The sequence below is a fragment of the Diadema antillarum genome, unplaced genomic scaffold (assembly GCF_040938485.1).
Source record: "Diadema antillarum isolate AM-2024a unplaced genomic scaffold, OU_Dant_1.0 seq00003223_RagTag, whole genome shotgun sequence".
NCBI lineage: Eukaryota > Metazoa > Echinodermata > Echinoidea > Diadematoida > Diadematidae > Diadema > Diadema antillarum.
The window spans coordinates 126,092-145,431 of NW_027273808.1; the positions used below are offsets into that span (position 1 = coordinate 126,092).

Sequence of the window (19,340 nt, forward strand, 5' to 3'; positions counted from 1 at the left end):
CCATTTCAATTTACATCATGTTGTAATGTATGTCAGAATACAGTGTAATCCCATTATAACGAGACTGTCGGTGCCGGCTACATTATTTATCTCTTTATATCTGGACTTTCGTTGTATCCGAACAGATGGAATAAACCCATAAAAATGTACACTATAATGAACACGCTCTGGTATAATTGGGTTCCATGAATTGCACAACGACGCATTATTGATATATACAATGTAAAATATTTGGCACACACCTTTCTTTCAACGTTACGAAGGACTAAATCTATTTCCAGTCACTCATTTTCTTCATTTAGCAAGGGTAGTGGTTGTTTCACCTCAATGAAAATCACAACTGTGATACGTACAATAAATGATAGTAAGCCATAGGCCTATATGTGGTGTGTCAACAAGGTAAGGGTGTGTGAGTTCATTTGGCGATTTTGTTATGGTGACCAGATCGAACAAATATGTAAATATTTCCACGGTTGTAGCACATATCTCACTTTAACGATGCTGCTTCAGGAAGGCTTATCACACGTGAATTAATGAAGAAATAAAAAGCACTAATAATCTGTTCACTGTTGTACGTTCTAGGAAAATCTGAAGTACTATTACCATTTGCGTCTATGAGTATGACATAATACATCAGATTCTATGGATTGTCAGCAAGTAACATGTACAACGCAATACCAAAACATTATCTATTTTTGCGTCTTTTGTATACCTATGATCAATACTTGTACATACAATTTTCACATTCTTTTCACTGGAGTCCTGTGACAAATGCTCACTTATGTACGGCATACTGTTGGCATGATTTATGCACAGGATATTATAGAAGAAACACACATATTATTATTAGGCTACCTGTGCATCGTGACGAAAAATACATAATACGCATTAGAGAAAAGGCGCAAGATAAAGCTGCATTTTGTGAGATTATGGCACAAAACACCATCAGAATTCCCATGAAGTATGGGGCATAATACCATGAGTATGCAATTTACATGACGCAAGATTAAATAAGGCAACTTAATAACCGACGAATAGCTCAATAGTTCATTTCACTTTAATGTAGAGTGGCGTCTACCAATTCTAAGCATACATGTAGCAGATTTCCCTGTTGTCGCGTTCAGTCTTTAGGCATGTTATTATAAGCTATTTTCGCAAGTATTTTCCTTCATTTAGGAACTCTTTTTAACTTCACAAATCTCTGTTCTGTATGTCACGTATTATATAATATGAGAGAACTTAAACAAACGTGTTGAACATGCAGTTGTAAAGACAAACAGTTTCGTCATGAAAGAGTATCAATCGTACAGCAAGCAAATATACAACATGGGGGTTTAGTCAGGTACAAGATGCAGATCATTTTTACCAACTTCCGATCATCATAAAACAGCTGATGAAACCGTACAGGTACAAGCATTCTGTTCTTTATTTGGGGGATTGAAGAAGCATACGAATTGCAAATGTTTTCAGTATATACTGGAATGGAATTACGAAAAATCACATTCTAATAGTACCATAACAGTGACAGATCAGGCATGGCTGTCCAGACTAAATTGCAAGACACACAGATTATAATTGATAGCTAAAATTGAACCCTATATTGACAGGTACAGTATACTCTCCATAAACGTCATACGCATTGGAAACAACATCACGATGGTGAAATTGTCGACCGATATAAACACTAACATACATTTCCAGAACCAAATACAATGGATTAATTGAATCGTACCACTGTGGGAATGATATTGTCCGTAACTGGCAACACGCACACGCACAAGCACACCTACAGAAAGACCGTGTATAAAATGCATTCCTCGTTCCTTAGCGTGTAGCACAGATCGAAAAGCAGAGTTCCTAACGAGACGCGACTCACACGCATGAACTTCCACTTATAGACTCTTGTATTGAGCTTTCGTTGGCATTACGCTCATTTGCCTATATTAGACTTAGATGCGCAATACGAATATCTCAGCACAGCCACATGATTTCCTGCTTTGACACTGTAAGAAGTAATATACTGTCAGTAAAGACAGTGTAAATCTGTAATGATAACATACAGATAAGCCAATCTTTCCTCTACACTCAATATACAATACATATATGAGGTTAGAAGGATTAGTAAATACACACAGATTCTTGTAACATTTTCATGATGTGATAACTGAAGGCAATAATCGTATTCAACATCGCAGGGTCCCCTTTAGGTCTTAAAAGGCAGCAGAATGCTCTTGACAAAGGGAATGTAGTAACAATTTATCATTATTTGTATATATATATGTATATATATGTATATATATATGTATATATACATATATATATATATATATATATATACGTACTATTCTAGAACAAAAATACAGTTGTCTCGACAGATTCCATCTGCAGCAAGCCCATCAAAATGAATTGTGCATTAAGGTCATCAACAAAAATCACAAATATTTCATTTAATTTCTGTTTGTTATCAAATCAAATATTTCATTTGATTTAAAGATTTCCAGATGCGTCACAAGTCCATGCTTTGATTTTTGGGTTCCATCCTATCTTGGCATCGAGTCTTGGATTTATGTGTCTCTTCTTTAAGAATCGTTATCACAGCATTCACATGAGGTCGCGCAGGTCAAAATTTTCCAAGTTTGCCTGCTCCGACCATGCTGCGTGGCGAGCACCATCCATTTCTGGTGCCAGACTGTTGTCCTGTCTCACTCTATGATGCGCACCTCCAATTTTTCTTCCACATTCCCAGCAGGTGCTTTCAACCGTCGCGCCACCGCAATCCCCAATGGCGTACACATGGCCTTGGGGGCACTTGAACCAGTGCCCCTTTGTCCACTTGAAAGCGGAGACGATTTCTTTCCGCTCAGCTTCAGTGATGCCAAGTGCGTCGGATTTGGTGGCAATGATTTTCAAGAGCTTCTTTATTTCTTCCAGTTCCTCCTCTGTCAGATTCGTCCCGGCAAGCAACACGTACTTCACTTTTTTCACCTCTTCCGCAGCTTTTGTACGTGCCGTCGGTTTGGTCGTCGTTAAAGTGAGTAGGTGCAAAGCAAAACGGTTCCTCGTGGCTTCGCTGTTTGCGTCTGATACTTGTTGTGGCGACATTCTTGTGATTTCTCCCTGGCAGAGCCAAACCTTCATTGCAGCCAGATCAGCTCTTAGTGCTGCGGCAAGCTTCTTTTCTTCCGCTTGCAAATGAAGCAAACGAAGTTTCTGCCCAATCTCCCTCAGCTCCTTCAAAACGACAACTCTGTTCTTCACGGAATTGACTTGGTCCCAGCTCAGACTGGAGGTCTCATCCACGGATTTGAGGAAGTGCCGAGCGTCCTCTTTCCGGGGGAAGAGTCTCTCTTCTTTTGCAATGGCTAACATGCTCATCACCTCAGTCTCTGATGTAAGATCGCGTGCGAGTTGTTCACGAGTAAACTCGATGTTTTGTTTGTCACCGAAAGTCTTCCGTTTCACAGCTTCGACGTCGTTCAGAGCTTGTTTGATTGCATTACCATAACGCAAATTGCGCCTGACTGGTGTCTTGCATCGTGGACAACCCTTCAGCTGTTAGAACCAACATGACCAAACAAAGAATGTGAACATGTACAATGATTGAAGTTGGAATCGTTTTCGCTTTCAGATTTGACGAACAGCATTGCTGTCCCAGATGATATTTGCTAATTTCAATCATTGATGGTCATTCATTTCAATCGGAATAATTCACATTCATCTGCTTTTATTGATAATTGTTTTGCCAACAACGTTAACTCGTCTTCAAAAATTTATATAATGATTTTGATTTTGAATATGATCCGGCCCAAATTTCTTCTAAGTATGTTACAGTTGATCAGTTTAAAGGTATCGTGAAAAAATATTCTGGAAGTATATTTTCTATATTACATTTAAACATCAGGAGTATCAACAAGCATAAGATGAACTACAGATATTATCAGATAATCAAAGTAAACAACAAATTTCAGTTATAGGTTTAACTGAGACATGGTTATCATCTGATATTAATTTGCCGTATGCAATAAATGGTTATAATTTAATTGTTAATAATAGATTGAATAGGACGGGTGGTGGGGTAGGGTTTTATTTGTCTCATGAATTTGATTACAAAGATTGCGATGAGTTAAATTCAATGAATGATATTATAGAATCTCTATTTGTGGAAATATCTGTTCAACAAAGTAAGAATATTATAATTGGTATTGTTTACAGACCCCTAGATCTAATCCTAATGATTTTTTGAATTGCATTACAAATGTGTTAAAGAGTCCCCTTTTTGTTAATACAAATATTTTTATAATGGGTGATTTTAATATTGATTTGATAAAAAAATGATATGTGACCCTGCACCACAAAACGAACAAAAAGTCGCCAGATATGGATTTTTAGTTGAGGATAGATTCTTAAAGAGCAGACTCTAAGCTTTAAAATGATGTATAACTTAATTCAAATGGATTCCCCTAACCTATCTAAATACTAGAAAGAAAGCACACACTCTGGAAAAGGGTGAACTGAGAAAAGAGGCTCTGAAGTGCAGGGTCTATTCAAGCGCTTAATCTTCACCAATCCGCGCGTATGGCAAGCCATATTACTTTTTAAAAAGATTTTCTGATATCACGAATTCCCTTTCGTGATATCAAAAATTCGAATTTCTGATATCACAAATTCAATTTTTGATATCACAAATACCCATTGGTTTATCACGTAAAACCAATTTTTGATATCACGAAATCGAATTAGTGATATCACAAATTAAATTCGTGATATCACGAATTCAATTCGAGATATCACGAATTCACATTCTTGATATCAAGAAATACATTTTGTGATATCACTAATTCCAATTTGTGATATCATTAATTTACATGGAAGTTCAGCACATATCATTCGCAAAGAAATCATTTGATTTCGAGCATTAGTTTTGCGCTGAAATTCAACCGTAAATTCTAGCGTTAGTTGAGGGCAGAAATACACAGGGAACTCGAGCTTTAGTTCAGTGCAGAAAACCAACGGGAATTTGAGCGTTAGTTGAGCGCAGAAATACACAGGGAATTCGAGCATTAGTTTTGCGCTGAAATTCAACTGTGAATTCGAGCGTTAATTGAGCGCAGAAATACACAGGGAATTCGAGCATTAGTTTTGCGCTGAAATTCAGCTGTGAATTCGAGCGTTAGTTGAGCGCAGAAATACACAGGGAATTTGAGCATTAGTTTTGCGCTGAAATTCAACTGTGAATTCGAGCGTTAGTTGAGCGCAGAAATACAAAGTGAATTCGAGCATTAGTTTTGCGCTGAAATTCAACTGTGAATTCGAGCGTTAGTTGAGCGCAGAAATACACAGGGAATTCGAGCATTAGTTTTGCGCTGAAATTCAGCTGTGAATTCGAGCGTTAGTTGAGCGCAGAAATACACAGGGAATTTGAGCATTAGTTTTGCGCTGAAATTCAACTGTGAATTCGAGCGTTAGTTGAGCGCAGAAATACACAGGGAATTTGAGCATTAGTTTTGCGTTGAAATTCAACTGAATTCGAGCGTTAGTTGAGCGCAGAAATACACAGGGAATTCGAGCATTAGTTTTGCGTTGAAATTCAACTGAATTCGAGCGTTAGTTGAGCGCAGAAATACACAGGGAATTCGAGCATTAGTTTTGCGCTGAAATTCAACTGTGAATTCGAGCGTTAGTTGAGCGCAGAAATACACTGTGAATTCGAGCAACAGTTTAGCGCAGATATTCCTGTGGAATTTCAGGTGTTATCTTTACATAGTATATAACGATAGTTACAAAAAACCTAAATGAAGAGTTTTGGCAACTCGTCTTCATTTAAAGTGATTAGGAATTGGTTTTAAAATAATCGATAAAAATAAATCGTTTAGCAACATAGCATTAGCATCTAAAATGCCATTATTGATATGTTGTCAATTACTTCAAAGTCACAAGGATTATATTCTTATTTTTTTCCATTTCTCGCCACTGATTTGGCAGAGACTGGTTGACTTACAACTTTTGTTTCCGTTTCTCTTTACTCTGTCACGTGAAAGATACTCTTTCCCGACCTCCCCCTGTTACTCCTCCGAGTTAATAAGAGAAATTTCTCATTGCGCAGATTAACAAAATTGAAGTCCTTCGTACCACTGCTTTTTTCTTACAACAAATTCTAACTGTTTGTTTGCCATGCATATACTGCTGCATAAACTCCTCATAAGATCTGGATAGGCCCTATCTTCACTCTTCTTGCTCTGGTCTGAAGACTTTTGGGCTTGTGCATTCCAGTTTTGTTCTCCCCGGTTTTGGTTCTTGAATAAACTTTCCTATAATAAATTACACTTTAAATTATTCTACAAAATCATGAACATATTGGGGCAGGCAAACTGTACACCTTACACTATTGGTCTTAATGGATACACCCCTTTGTTCTGGAGGACTGATTTTGAGGAGTGAGAAAATGTCTTTAGGAGAAACACGTTGCTTTATGTGACCACCAGCCGACACCAGTGGTGGACATTTGGCAAGTTTACGACTCCCTCTCGCACCCTGCATGACTCACAGTCTCTCTATCTTATTCTCCGCTGCTGACATACACAGACCAGAGGGGTGATTGCCCTTGGTCGGTCCTCCGCAATACAAAAACATGGTATGCTTTTATAACACACATACACATACAACCACACATAATTATCATCGATTTGGTGGAAGAGTCTTACTGTAAAGGGGATTACCACATGAAAAATGAATTATAATTAACAATAATGTAGTAATAGATGACAGTTTGAGGACGAAACGATGAATTAAATGTAGGCCCTAAGTGTACAAAGTATCATTGAATTCATGATAACATGTTGCAAAACAATTGATTTGTATCAATAATTCATCGAATATACCTTGATGATCATTTTAGGGAATGATGGATGTGTAAATCTCTCATATATAGTTATTTGTATGTTGAACGTTGTTCTAAAAAAAGTTAGTAGTAGTATACATTCCATCTGAATATCAGCTCAAAAGTCGTGTTCCAATTCCCTGTGTATTTCTGCGCCAAAAAAAAAAGACCGCTCGAATTCACAGTTGAATTCCAGCATAAAACTAACACTCGAATTCCCTTTGTATTTCTGTGCTAAACTAATGCTCAAATTCACAGCGATTTTCTGCACTGAACTGACGCTCGAACTCCCTGTGTATTTCAGCGCTCAACTAACGCTCGAATTCACAGTTGAATTTCAGCGCAAAACTAACGCTCGAATTCACTTTGTATTTCTGCGCTAAACTAATGCTCGAATTCACAGCGATTTTCTGCACTGAACTAACGCTCGAAATCTCTGTGTATTTCTGCGCTCAACTAACGCTCGAATTCACAGTTGAATTTCAGCGCAAAACTAACGCTCGAATTCGCTTTGTATTTCTGCGCTCAACTAACCCTCGAATTCACAGGGATTTACTGCACTGAACTAACGCTCGAAATCCTTGTGTATTTCTGCGCTCAATTAACGCTCGAATTCACAGTTGAATTTCAGCGCAAAACTAACGCTCGAATTCACTTTGTATTTCTACGCTCAACTAACGCTCGAATTCACAGGGATTTACTGCACTGAACTAACGATCGAATTCGCTGTGTATTTCTGCGCTCAACTAACGCTCGAATTCACAGTTGAATTTCAGCGCAAAACTAACGCTCGAATTCACTTTGTATTTCTGCGCTCAACTAACGCTCGAATTCACAGGGATTTACTGCACTGAACTAACGCTCGAATTCCCCGTGTATTTCTGCGCTCAACTAACGCTCGAATTCACAGTTGAATTTCAGCGCAAAACTAACGCTCAAATTCCCTGTGAATTACTGATATCACAAATTCGATTTTGTGATATCAATAATTCAATTCGTGATATCACAAAATAGAATTTGTGATATCAGAAATTCGCATTTGTGATATCACAAATAAGAATTCTTGATATCACAAATTAAAATTAGTGATATCACAAATTTATTTCGTGATATCACAAATTCGAATTTGTGATATCAAAAAATCATTTTGTGATATCACGAATTACCATTGGTTTTTCACGTGAAACCTATTTTTGATATCAAGAATTCGAATTTCTGATATCACAAATTCATTTAGTGATATCTCAAATTGAATTTGAGATATCACAAATTCGAATTTCTGATATCACAAATTGAATTTGTGATATCAAGAATGGATTTTGTGATATCACAAATTCGATTTCTTGATATCACAAATTAAGTTCATGTGCCACACTTACGGGAATTTGTGATATCACAAATTCAATTCTTGATATCACAAATTGAATTCTTGATATCAAAAATTTGATTTTTTGATATCACAAAATGGAATTTGTGATATCAGAAATTAACTTTAAATGTAAAAAAGGCTTGCCATACGCGCGAGCTGTGCAATGAAAGGGACAAAAAACAGGAAGTAAACCACTGGAGCAACAACAATGAAGGGATTACCAGATTAAACTGAAATTGAGCATGTTCCATTAACACATTCTGTCCATTATTAATGCTAACTTTCAAAGCAGCAGAGTTAATCTTTCAAAAGTTATTAGACTTGAAAGTGAAGAGTGTGTATACGATTTCAAGAAGTGAAAAGGTGACTCTAAGACATACCTGATCATTCTATTCTCCCTCTAAAATGGGTTGCAGAAAAACTGCTGAAAACACACTTTGCCATTCATGTTATGATCCCAAACTTAAGAGTAATGAAGAAGGATAGCTCTTTCAGAAAATATGAAAAACTCAAGATTGACTTGGTTGACCCATTTCACCTTTTTTGAGTCCTCACATAAAATCAAGGGGTGCGACTTTTTGTTCGTTTTGTGATGCACGGTCACATATGTCACAAGAGTTTCTTGAAATACTTTTATCAGCCTCTTTTTTGCCATTAATCTCGAAACCCACACCTGTTACAAATCATTCTGCCACCCTCCTTGATAACATTTTTGGTAATTCATTACAATTTTTAGATTCTTCTATAATTTTATCCGCTATGACTGATCATTTCCCAGTTATGGCTTGGGTTAATCTTAAGCATACGGTTAATATGTTTCATGTTCCTTTAACCAGACGAAGAGCCACACCAGAAAATTTAGCTAGCCTTGGTGCCAGCTTAGAAAGAGCTCATTGGTCTGGTGTTTGTGACAATGATGATGTTAATGTATCATTTGATAATTTTTTAGAGATAATTGATAGAAATTTAGATGAAAATATTCCAAAATTAAAAGATAAGTTAGTTTATCATAAAACATCCCCTAAGCTTCCATGAATTTCTAAATCCCTTTTGCGTTCCGTGAATAGGAAAAACAGGTTATATTATAGATTTAAAAAACGAAAAAAACTGAACAGTCAAAAAGGAAATATACATCGTATAAAAATGTTTTAACTAAAGTTACACGATTTGAAAAGAGGAAATATTATGCGATTCAGTTAGAAAAATACAAACATGATATGAAGAATACATGGAAGGTATTGAAGCAGGCCATGAATGTATAAAAAAAGAAATCAAGTATTACAAAAATTCGATTTGATGACAAAAGTTTTGAAGATTCTAGTGATATGGCCAATCTTTTTAATTCTTATTTTTCAATGATTGGAGAGAATTTGGCGAAAGAAGTACCATCGTCTAATACACATTTTTCAATTTTTTTAGGTCAATATAATTCTAGTTCTATTCTTTTCGTTCCAACTATGAAACATGAAATAATGAATATTGTGACTGGAATGAATAACAAACGCAGTGCGGGTTATGATGACATAAGTAATGTCATTTTAAAGGGTATTATCTTTTCAATTGTGGACCCACTTGTATTTATTTTCAATAAGTCTATGTTATATGGTGTTTTTCCTGATCAAATGAAAATTGCTAAGGTTGTCCATTTATTAAAAAAAGAGAGATGATCTTGAATATAAGCAGTTATAACCCATTTCTTTACTTTTATCCTTATCTAGAATTTTAGAAAAATTAATATTCACAAGAACAATTGATTTTCTTAACATTCATCATGTTTTTACAAACTCTCAGTTTGGGTTTCGTCGGAAACACAGCACTATTCACCTCTATTGAAGTTTATTGATAATACTTTTTGCTGATGACTCAAATGTTTTCTTTTCCCATCAAGACCCAGTTACTTTAATTGACACCGTCAACTCTGAAATGAAAAAAGTGCCTCAGTGGATAAGAGCTAATAAATTATCTCTTGATCTTCAGAAATCTAAGTATATGCTTTTTAGTTAATCCATAGAAACATTAAGTTCAGATCTTATTTTTGATGGTACTCAATTAGAACGTGTATCCCACATAAAATTCCTTTGTTTTACAGTGGATGATAAATTTTCGTGGAGGCCTTATTATCAAGGCCTCATTATTATTAAGCTTCCATCATATTTCTTTAGCGTTATACATATAGAATCAAACGTACGGTGATTGACCGCTATGTTTTATATGCTTACATTAACTTACTGTGCATCCAAGCCGGATATTATGATTCACTATGTTTTTGTTATATTTGATGTACATTCCTTCATTGAATAATATGAAAACAAATTGAATTGAATTGAATTGAATTATCAACATAAGTAAATAATTTCACGAAATATTGGTATTATCAACAGATTTAAGTTTCACATTCTATCGTCGTCTTTGTTAACGTTGTATTTTTATTTAATATATAAAACCTTATCTTAATTACTGAATTTTAGCATGGGGTAGCGCCCATCAAACATTATTAGATAAACTATTATTATTACAATGAAAGTACTTCGTATTATTTGTGGGGCTTCGCCACGTCCTCATTTAGATTCATTGTTCATTAAATATAAGATTTTAACAATTAAAGATTTTGTTTCTTTTTCAGCTGGGTCAGTTCATGTTGAATTATAACACAAATGTTCTTCCCAATATTTTTAATTCAATTTTTTCACGAAATCAATTTTTTCATGATTATCCTACTAGGACGTCTAATGAGTTTCACTTACCCCCTTTGAGAACCTTATTAGCTCAGAACACATTTATATTATATACATCGGCCCTAAATTTTGGAATTCATTAAGTCCCGAAATGAAAAAAATTTCCATCGTTATACATTTTTAAGCGTAATTTGAAATCTTTTTTGTAAAATTCTAGCTGAGATATTTATTTTCATTACCCATACAAATCGCAGAAAACATGAGGGTCATCATCGGTTATTGAATTCATCATTACGCAGTGAAAAACTTTGTATTTTCCCGTATGCATACATAATTCATCTCTATTAGTTGGTTGCATATCGTTTATCCTTCGCACTCTGTACTGTATATATGCTTGTAATGGATTTTCTGATTTACTTTGTGTTATGTTTTGTTAAAAAAACTGAGAATGAAATAAATTAATTGAATTGAATTGAATGCTGTTATTACAATATTTAAGTTACTTCATGAATGCAATAACAGGAAAGAAATATAGGAAATAAACATATCATGATGTACACTAAATTTGCTTGAGAGACTCAGTATATGTTAACATTTAGTGAAGAATACTTTTAGAACATTTTCTTCAAACGTGTATGATTCATTTTACACATTGTAATGTAAAAACACATGTACTAACAGAAATTTAGAGGATATTGTTCGTTGCAATCATATCTGCCAAAGAAACAAGGAAACAGACCAAAAGAGTTCCTGAGAAGGTGTACGAAAATTCTGTCCTCGAAACAATGTAAATTTTAATCACTACTACTGACTGGTCTGTTAATAAGTGCCTGATTCCATTGTGTTGGAATATGAAATCTCAATATCTCCTGATTCTTTTTCCAAGTAAATCTCATACATGATATATTTATCTACGTAAATAAGTAAGAAAATGTTAGTCGCTTTTATCTTAATGGTTTGCCAATTCATTTAGATGAAAGCGACTAACATTATATATTTGGTATGGAAGTGGTACACGGACAGAATTATTTTCGAACCAGATGTTTTATGCGAATGCAAGCACATCTTAGTACATCCATTGATAACCATCAGCAAGTCCAAAACTCTTCTTTTATGGAAAGGAGTATTATGCTCTCCTATTCATTTTAACCTTGAATGATCGAGTACCATTTAGATATCTATTTAAATTTAACCATTTAAATCTCTATTTCGTCCCCGACTTTCCTTTTCTTGTGAAAGAGTATATGTCTGTATACCTGACCGTGTGAGGTAATATTTCAGTCAACAATAACGATATTCATGGGACTGCATAGAACAAGTATGTTAATGGTTTATGATAATACCTTGTTATTCATCCAATTTCCGTTATGTGCAATCTTCAATTTACCTGAATACTAACGGCATCACCGGCGGTGTCACTGGCCTGCGTCATCCAGCGGTCAAGTCCTGTAACTTCGATCACGTGACCACAGTCCTCCAATTCAACGAACCTATACAACGCGTAAGCACATTTCCTTCCTGTTACTTCAAGACCTACGAGTATGGACTGGGCGCAAATACCTTTGAGGGTGATTCTCACAATTGGCAGCCACATTGAAATGACACAATCCTGATGGGTTACAGGGCAAATATAATTATGTCAATTCGATTATTTATGAAATCTAACATATACTCAGCAAATGTCATAATTTATCGCAACTGTAGAATTATGTTCATTTTACATGAACAGATATGTACTTCATATAAGCAGGGCTGCTTTCAAATGGCAATATTTGAAGACTGAAAACCACAGTTTAAACAGATTCCTAGTCGCACCCGACATTCCTTTTCAGACTAATGAAAATCTTTTCAGTAAAAAAACAAATAACGAAAAAGTCAACATTTTACTGCTGCTTGACTAAATACGAAGATATAGATAAAAAGAAAAATACAAGAGTGTGAACAAAATGTACCAAACAAACAAATCACCAATTAAGTCAATTATAACACATGATTGTCACAAAGTGAAGAAATGAAAAATTAAGTTGAATGCACAAAATGTGTATTCGAATTTTTCTTTATCATGCACAAGCAGATTATTATCATCCGTAGAATATTATATTTGTTCTCTGCTGCTGATATCTGCTCAAAGTACATTTCCCCTAGTTTTCTCTACTTCCGTCATTTATCAGTCTTCAACGTTTTCTGCCAGAAAAGTTGTCCACGCTTATCCTCTGACAAGGACAACCCGAGTAAATATCAAATTTTGCTTCGATGACGGTTTTGTGCATTTCATTTGATTACATTTGCCGTTTATCAAGCAACCACTGTGTTAGACCATCTACTCAACAAAACGAAACGAAATACATATAAACCATTTAACCGTGTCACAGGTTTGAAAAGTACAAAAGTAGTGTCATTATGAAACGGCTTGTTTTTGGTTATCTATTGTGTCTTATACCTTACTTGAATGTAAACTAACGATTGTTTGTAGGTTTTATTTTTTAAGTATCATCACATTGAAGGGTAAAAACAACATCAAAGCACTTGATTTATTAACTCACCGAGCATGTGGCTCATCCTCATCGCCGAAGAAGATCTCCGTAACTTCCTCTCTGTTACAGATTCGGCACAGTTTAGGGCAGGGCTCTCCGCATACGCCGATACAAGGATGATTGCACTTCAGCATTTTGTCACAAGGGTACGTACACGGACGTCTGTCACAGGGCTCTCCGCATTTCTTCCGGCATTGGAAATGCTTGCACCTCCATGGGCATATCTCTGCACATGGAACACATGGTACGCCACACTTCTTCCAGCAGCGGCTGTGTATGCATCGATTCTGGCATGTGCGACCACATGGAGGGCAGCTGGTCGCGCATGTTTCTCTGCATGGGTGACCACAGACAAGTGTCCGATCACACTTCTGACGACACATTACGTGCATTCGACCACGGTAACAGGAGCCGCAGGTCCCACTACATCTGTGGCCGCAGCTTAGAAGGGCATTGCATCTTTCCGGGCAGGACTCGGGACCAGCAGAGCATTTGACGCGAACTCTGTGTTTGCAAGGCCATGAAGATCTGATAACAAGCTCTTCACATGCCACAGTACATGCTTTTCCACAGGATGACTTGAACGAATGGCCACATGGTAGCTTTCGAGAACATGGGTGTTCGCATGTGACATCTGCTGAGTGTTGATAGCACATTACGAGTTGCATATGGCCACAGGGAAGTTTTCTGAGGTCTTTTTGGGTGCACATCTTGTCACACTTGTTGAAGCAGCGTTGAGAACATCGGTGACCAGCCCTACAAATGATCTTTGTGCATGGTTGCATGCATTTGTAGTTCTCATGCTTCCTATCTGTCGGATGACATGGCATTCTACACATGTGACCACATTTAAGACGTGCTTCACAGGGCAGAGTACAACCACCTTCAGGCACATTTTCAAAGTCTTTTGAGGATGCCACTTGGGTTCTGGTTACAGGATGGTTTTTGCATTGCAACTGCAAAGTCTTTCCAATGCTGCCTGTCATTTGGAGACATTTGACGATGTCTGTCCACAGACCTCTCCCTTGTTTGCATTGCTCTGCAAGAAGCTTGAAATTTCCGATACAGTACAGACCTTTCTTCGCTCTGGATAGTGCTACACATATTCTGTTTTCGGTTGTCAGGAAGCCAGCACTGCCCTATGTGTTGCTTCGAACAAGGGACAAGAGGATAATGTCATTTTCTTCTCCTTGAAAGTTGTCAACGGTAGCTACCCTCACACCTCTGAAGTCACTACGTGAAGTCTGCCGTTTGAAATTAAACAGTTGGCCTGTGTACGTTGTCAGAATGGTGATTTGTTCTGGTAGATATCCTTGTTGAAGGAGATATCGACAGAGTGTCATCATGAACTTTGCCTCGTGAATGTTTGCGTGGCTCTTTGTTTCATCGTTTGAGTCTTCGGCTTCCTCATGATGAATGAAAAATATATTCTTGGTCACCCCTTTGATATCCTCCAGGTGCTTGACGGAGTCATGATCCTTTAGGTTTGGATACAATCTGTTCAGCTTCATTAGACGAGAAATTTCAGGACGCATTCTATGCTGCAAGTTTAGTCTTTGGCACGGAAATTCGTTCTTCATCATTCGTTCAAAGAGAGAAACGTCGAGATGATACTGTCTCGCTAGTTTGTACACAGTTGGATTAGGCCGCAGCTGTTGGTGATCCCCAATTAAGACAAGATGCTGGCAAGACTCCGTCAGTGCAGTAATGATATGGGCCTCTAGGACTTCTGCTGCTTCTTCAACAATTACAATGCGTGGCTTAATGCGCTGCAGTAGGGCATGACACTTGGCTGCTCCGGTCGTTGTCATCCCTATCACAATGGCATGACGAAGGATTTCAAAGTCCTCCTGGTTTCGGGCTTCCCTTAACTCTTGACAAAGGTCGGAAAACTCTCGCTGCCTGTGAATCAAGATCCTTTGCGATTCACGTCGATACCTGTGGATCCAGTAGCGATATAGTCGCCAACGATTTCTACTCTCCCGGATGTTCCAAACATTACTAATCCTCCTCGCCTCATCGTCAGTCATTTTTTCAGTACCCCGGAGATTTCTTTGTAGCTCTTGCTTTTTCTGTCGTTGCGTACGACGGTCAAATTGCCATTCGTCTGCTTGATGAGTGTTATCAAGATCGTCTAAGTGGAAAGCCAGTGAATCGTCCTCGCTGTCAATATCGTTCCTCAAAGTTACATTCGCTTGGGGATCATCTATGTCCAGTATCCTCCTTTCTTCGAGGATGTCAGCTTCTTCAAGAATGTTGAATTGACCTTCATCATCCTCATCTGCCATTTCTGCATCAATCGGCTCGGCTCCGCCTCTTAGATAATCGTCTCCTCCAGCTCGGAGTTGATCATTACTAAAGTTAAGATTCATATCGAACAGCAGCCAGTCGACAAGCCGAGACGCACTATACCCTTGTAAGAAGTTTCCACAAGTAAGGCTTTCGTAGTGACTGTCATGCATGAATGGTGAAAGAATCCTTTCATGGAGAAGCCCCTTTTTGGCTGCATTCATTTTGTCTTGTGAACTTTTGATTTCCCTACCAAGGCATTCGATCTCCCCTCGCACTTCGCCAATTCTTCGCCGAACGTGACGTGGCATTTCTTCCCGCAGTTTGGAGCTTCTCAAAGAATTCAAATTGAATCGTTTCAAAGCTTCACTTGAACTTCTACCGCCCACGCGCACAATGCCCTCGCAGTTGTATTCTGCAACTCCTTCCAAAAATTGATCCAAAGCATGGTTTGTGTAACATACCAGAAGAATCGGTCGGTTTGAACGACTCCTTTGGCCATCATCGCGTAGCTGGTGTTCAATCCAAATGCTCTTGTTTTCAAGTAACGTGTGGACAATCTTAAGTCCTATGTACGTCTTTCCTGTTCCCGGGGGTCCTTGTATTACAGCCATCTCCTGAGTAAGAGCCGCTTTCACTGCTTGAAGCTGTGATTCATCCAAGCCTGTGTTTACCAGTCTCTGCCAGTCACGATTATCCAGGATTTTTGATGCTTTCAGTCTTCTCTTGATCGCATCAGCGTTTGGGATTGAATCCGACACAAGTGGTGATAGGTCATACTCAGTCGTTCTGTCTTGGCCAATGTAGGCTGGAGGACGAACTTTGCTTGACACGAAAAGGATATAGTCAGGGAGCGGCAGGGTCTCTTCCGTGACACTTTGAAGTCCCTTGAGGACGTGTCTGTATGCCTCAAAGTAAGCGGACGACTCAGCCATCACAAAGGTTTTATCGGAGAAAATCTCCACGATTTCCTCATCACGCTCAAGCTTTATATCTACGAATCCCTTTTCAAGATCCTGAGGTGATCTGTTGGCAATTGTCCCAAAGATGAGAGTCTTGAAATCATCTGGTGTCAAAATTACAAGTGATCCAAAGATCAGTCGCTTCGAAGCCTGCCAACGAATGCCTTTCAGTCTTGACTCATCAAAGTGCATTCGAAACATGACCCCAGTTTGCGTGTAAACAGGCTCCTCTAATGTTACATCATGATAGAGGCGAATGTCCTGAAATCGTTTGCTGCGCTTTCCGGGTCGTGATGTCTCTTTTTTGTATTCGCTGATTCCTTCCTTGAGTGGATATATGAAGTCTTCACGAAGAAGTCGAAATTGCACATCCAGATAATGATCCGCGTCGTCGTATTTACCCTTTTGAATGTTTGCTCGCAAGTACGTACGGACAGATAAATCTGTAAGTTCTTCTGACTTAGGAAGTACGCTGATATCGCGAAAATCATCCGGCGGAGGTTCAGAAGGTTCGACGGGACCTCTGGCTCTATCTTCCCTCTCCTTATCAATTGTGGCTTGGAATTCTTTCAGGATGTTCACATCCCTTCGAATCTCGTCATCTACTATGATGCCTTTCTGCTCAGTATATCCTATGACATCTTCAAGGAGCGTTGATGATACACTTAAGTCGCTCCGGTAAGTTGGGCGGCGTTGATGAATCTCACAAAGCACTTTGGCGATGTCTTGTATACATCTCGGTATCTTCCTTATTCTACTCTTATCTCGCTCTGTTCTCATCGCGATGAGATGTCGCGGTAGGTGCTTTGTCAGAAACGGGGACCTTCCCAACATGTCAATAAGCATATTGATTGTTTGTGCTGCGCCGTGTGCCTGTAAGACGTGATTCAACACTTGGAACAGCAGCGCCACAACGTCGTATCGTATGTCGTCCACGTGCAGCAGTTTCTCAAGTCCTTTCTTAAGAGAACTCAACTGAACGGCGGCTTCATCAGGGTCCTTGTCCAACAGTGACTCTATGGTCTTGTAACCCAGTGGTTTCACTGTTCTTGTCCAGTTGGCACTAATTCGAATAGATAAACAACAACACATAAAGCTCATATTACACAGCAGCAGATTTAGCCCGTTTGACTTGTATGGTTCGCTTCCCACTTTCGCGTCCGTTTGTTTTTGTTGGTTTTTTAGATCAGTTTAAATATCGATTGTAAACATTACGGTCTAGAGTAAAATAATATTGAAAGCAATCTTTCCTTGATGGTGGGGCATTATGTCTATGAATATAAAAGTATCTGGAATATATCCGCAACTATAGTAAAGAATATAATATGTCTTCTGGCCTACGAAAGTAGAAAACAATCAAAATATTACGAACTGGTAGACACATTTAACATGAGCTTATATTAGATTGATAAAGCTATAGCAAAGGTTTCATGTCATGGGCATTAGACATAGGCCAAGTAAGGCTCTAAATGAAACACCAACCTGAAGCCCATGCTATATCGTAACTCTTTGCTTGATGATAGAGGGAAAATCTTGTTGTCAGAAGAGGCATATTACCTAGAAAAAATTTCTCCAAATTCTCCAAAGCGATATATCTTCAAATGCGTTTGAGGCGACTTCCCTAACGTCAGTGTCATAACTACTATCATCCTTACTTCTAGATAACAATCTTTCGCTAGCACTTCTATCACTCTGGTTGTTTATACCCAAGACAACTTCTATTTATACTGATAGTGTTTTTGTTTTCTCCATCTTTTAAGGTAGCTTCGAACGTTAACATACCCATGGAACGACTACACATGGACCCTCATCGCTCGTTATTAATTCGTGCACCTGTTTCTCTCAAAAGCGTCAGAAAACATTTTGAACATGCTTTTCTGCTTTGATCCGGTGTTGTCCACCGACAGCCAGCCTGGATGAAAACAAGACATTGCTTTAAGTAAACATGGACAATTACAGTAGACGAAATGCTTGTCTCGCCATTCACGGACGTTACATGCGTGGCCGCAAGTGTCCTCGTCTTTGCTTGAGGTTTGCTGCTCGCTATCATTGGTGTTTATTCAAAGGCAGTTGAGTCTGAAAAGGCACTTCAGCCAAATATGACCGAAATGAGAGAAACGGTTCTTTTGTCAGTGATGATGCACGATTACACATTGTCATTGTCCAAACATCTGAATGTACTCATTAAGATGCACATAATCAGGTGGCGGTGGTGAACACTGGATCAAAGAAAGATCTCCGTTCATAGTCCATAGGTCCATGATTAACCTATTCACTGGCAATAAATCAACATCCATATTGCTCGCGCGCATTGGGTGCCGTGAATGCTATAAGAATTATCCTACTACCAGTAGCGCCATTATCAGCATCGCCACTACTATCACGACTGTCATCATTAAGACTACCATCATTGCTACCACGAAAGCGGCATACTACCACCAGCACGGGTTGATGTAATCGACGAAATACATGCATGTATGACTGATATATGCCTAATCATTGGCTTTGTGTCCATTAATATAATACTTGTTTCAATTATTTTGCATTCAGATTTATTATTTCATCGTTAGTACGATTCCTGCGACAATAACTCAAACACCATTAATAGAGCTCACCTGCCTCCTTGGGCATGGT

General features: G+C 38.1%; 1 protein-coding gene across 1 annotated transcript; it reads right to left on the bottom strand.

The window, feature by feature from the left end:
* Nucleotides 1–2,601: 2,601 nt before the first annotated feature.
* LOC139715275 (NFX1-type zinc finger-containing protein 1-like) lies at nt 2,602–17,756 on the bottom strand. The gene is given in 3 exon segments (XM_071626853.1): nt 2,602–3,552; nt 12,309–12,411; nt 13,465–17,756. Coding segments are annotated over 3 exon segments (5,142 nt in total). The 5' UTR covers nt 17,553–17,756.
* Nucleotides 17,757–19,340: the final 1,584 nt, after the last annotated feature.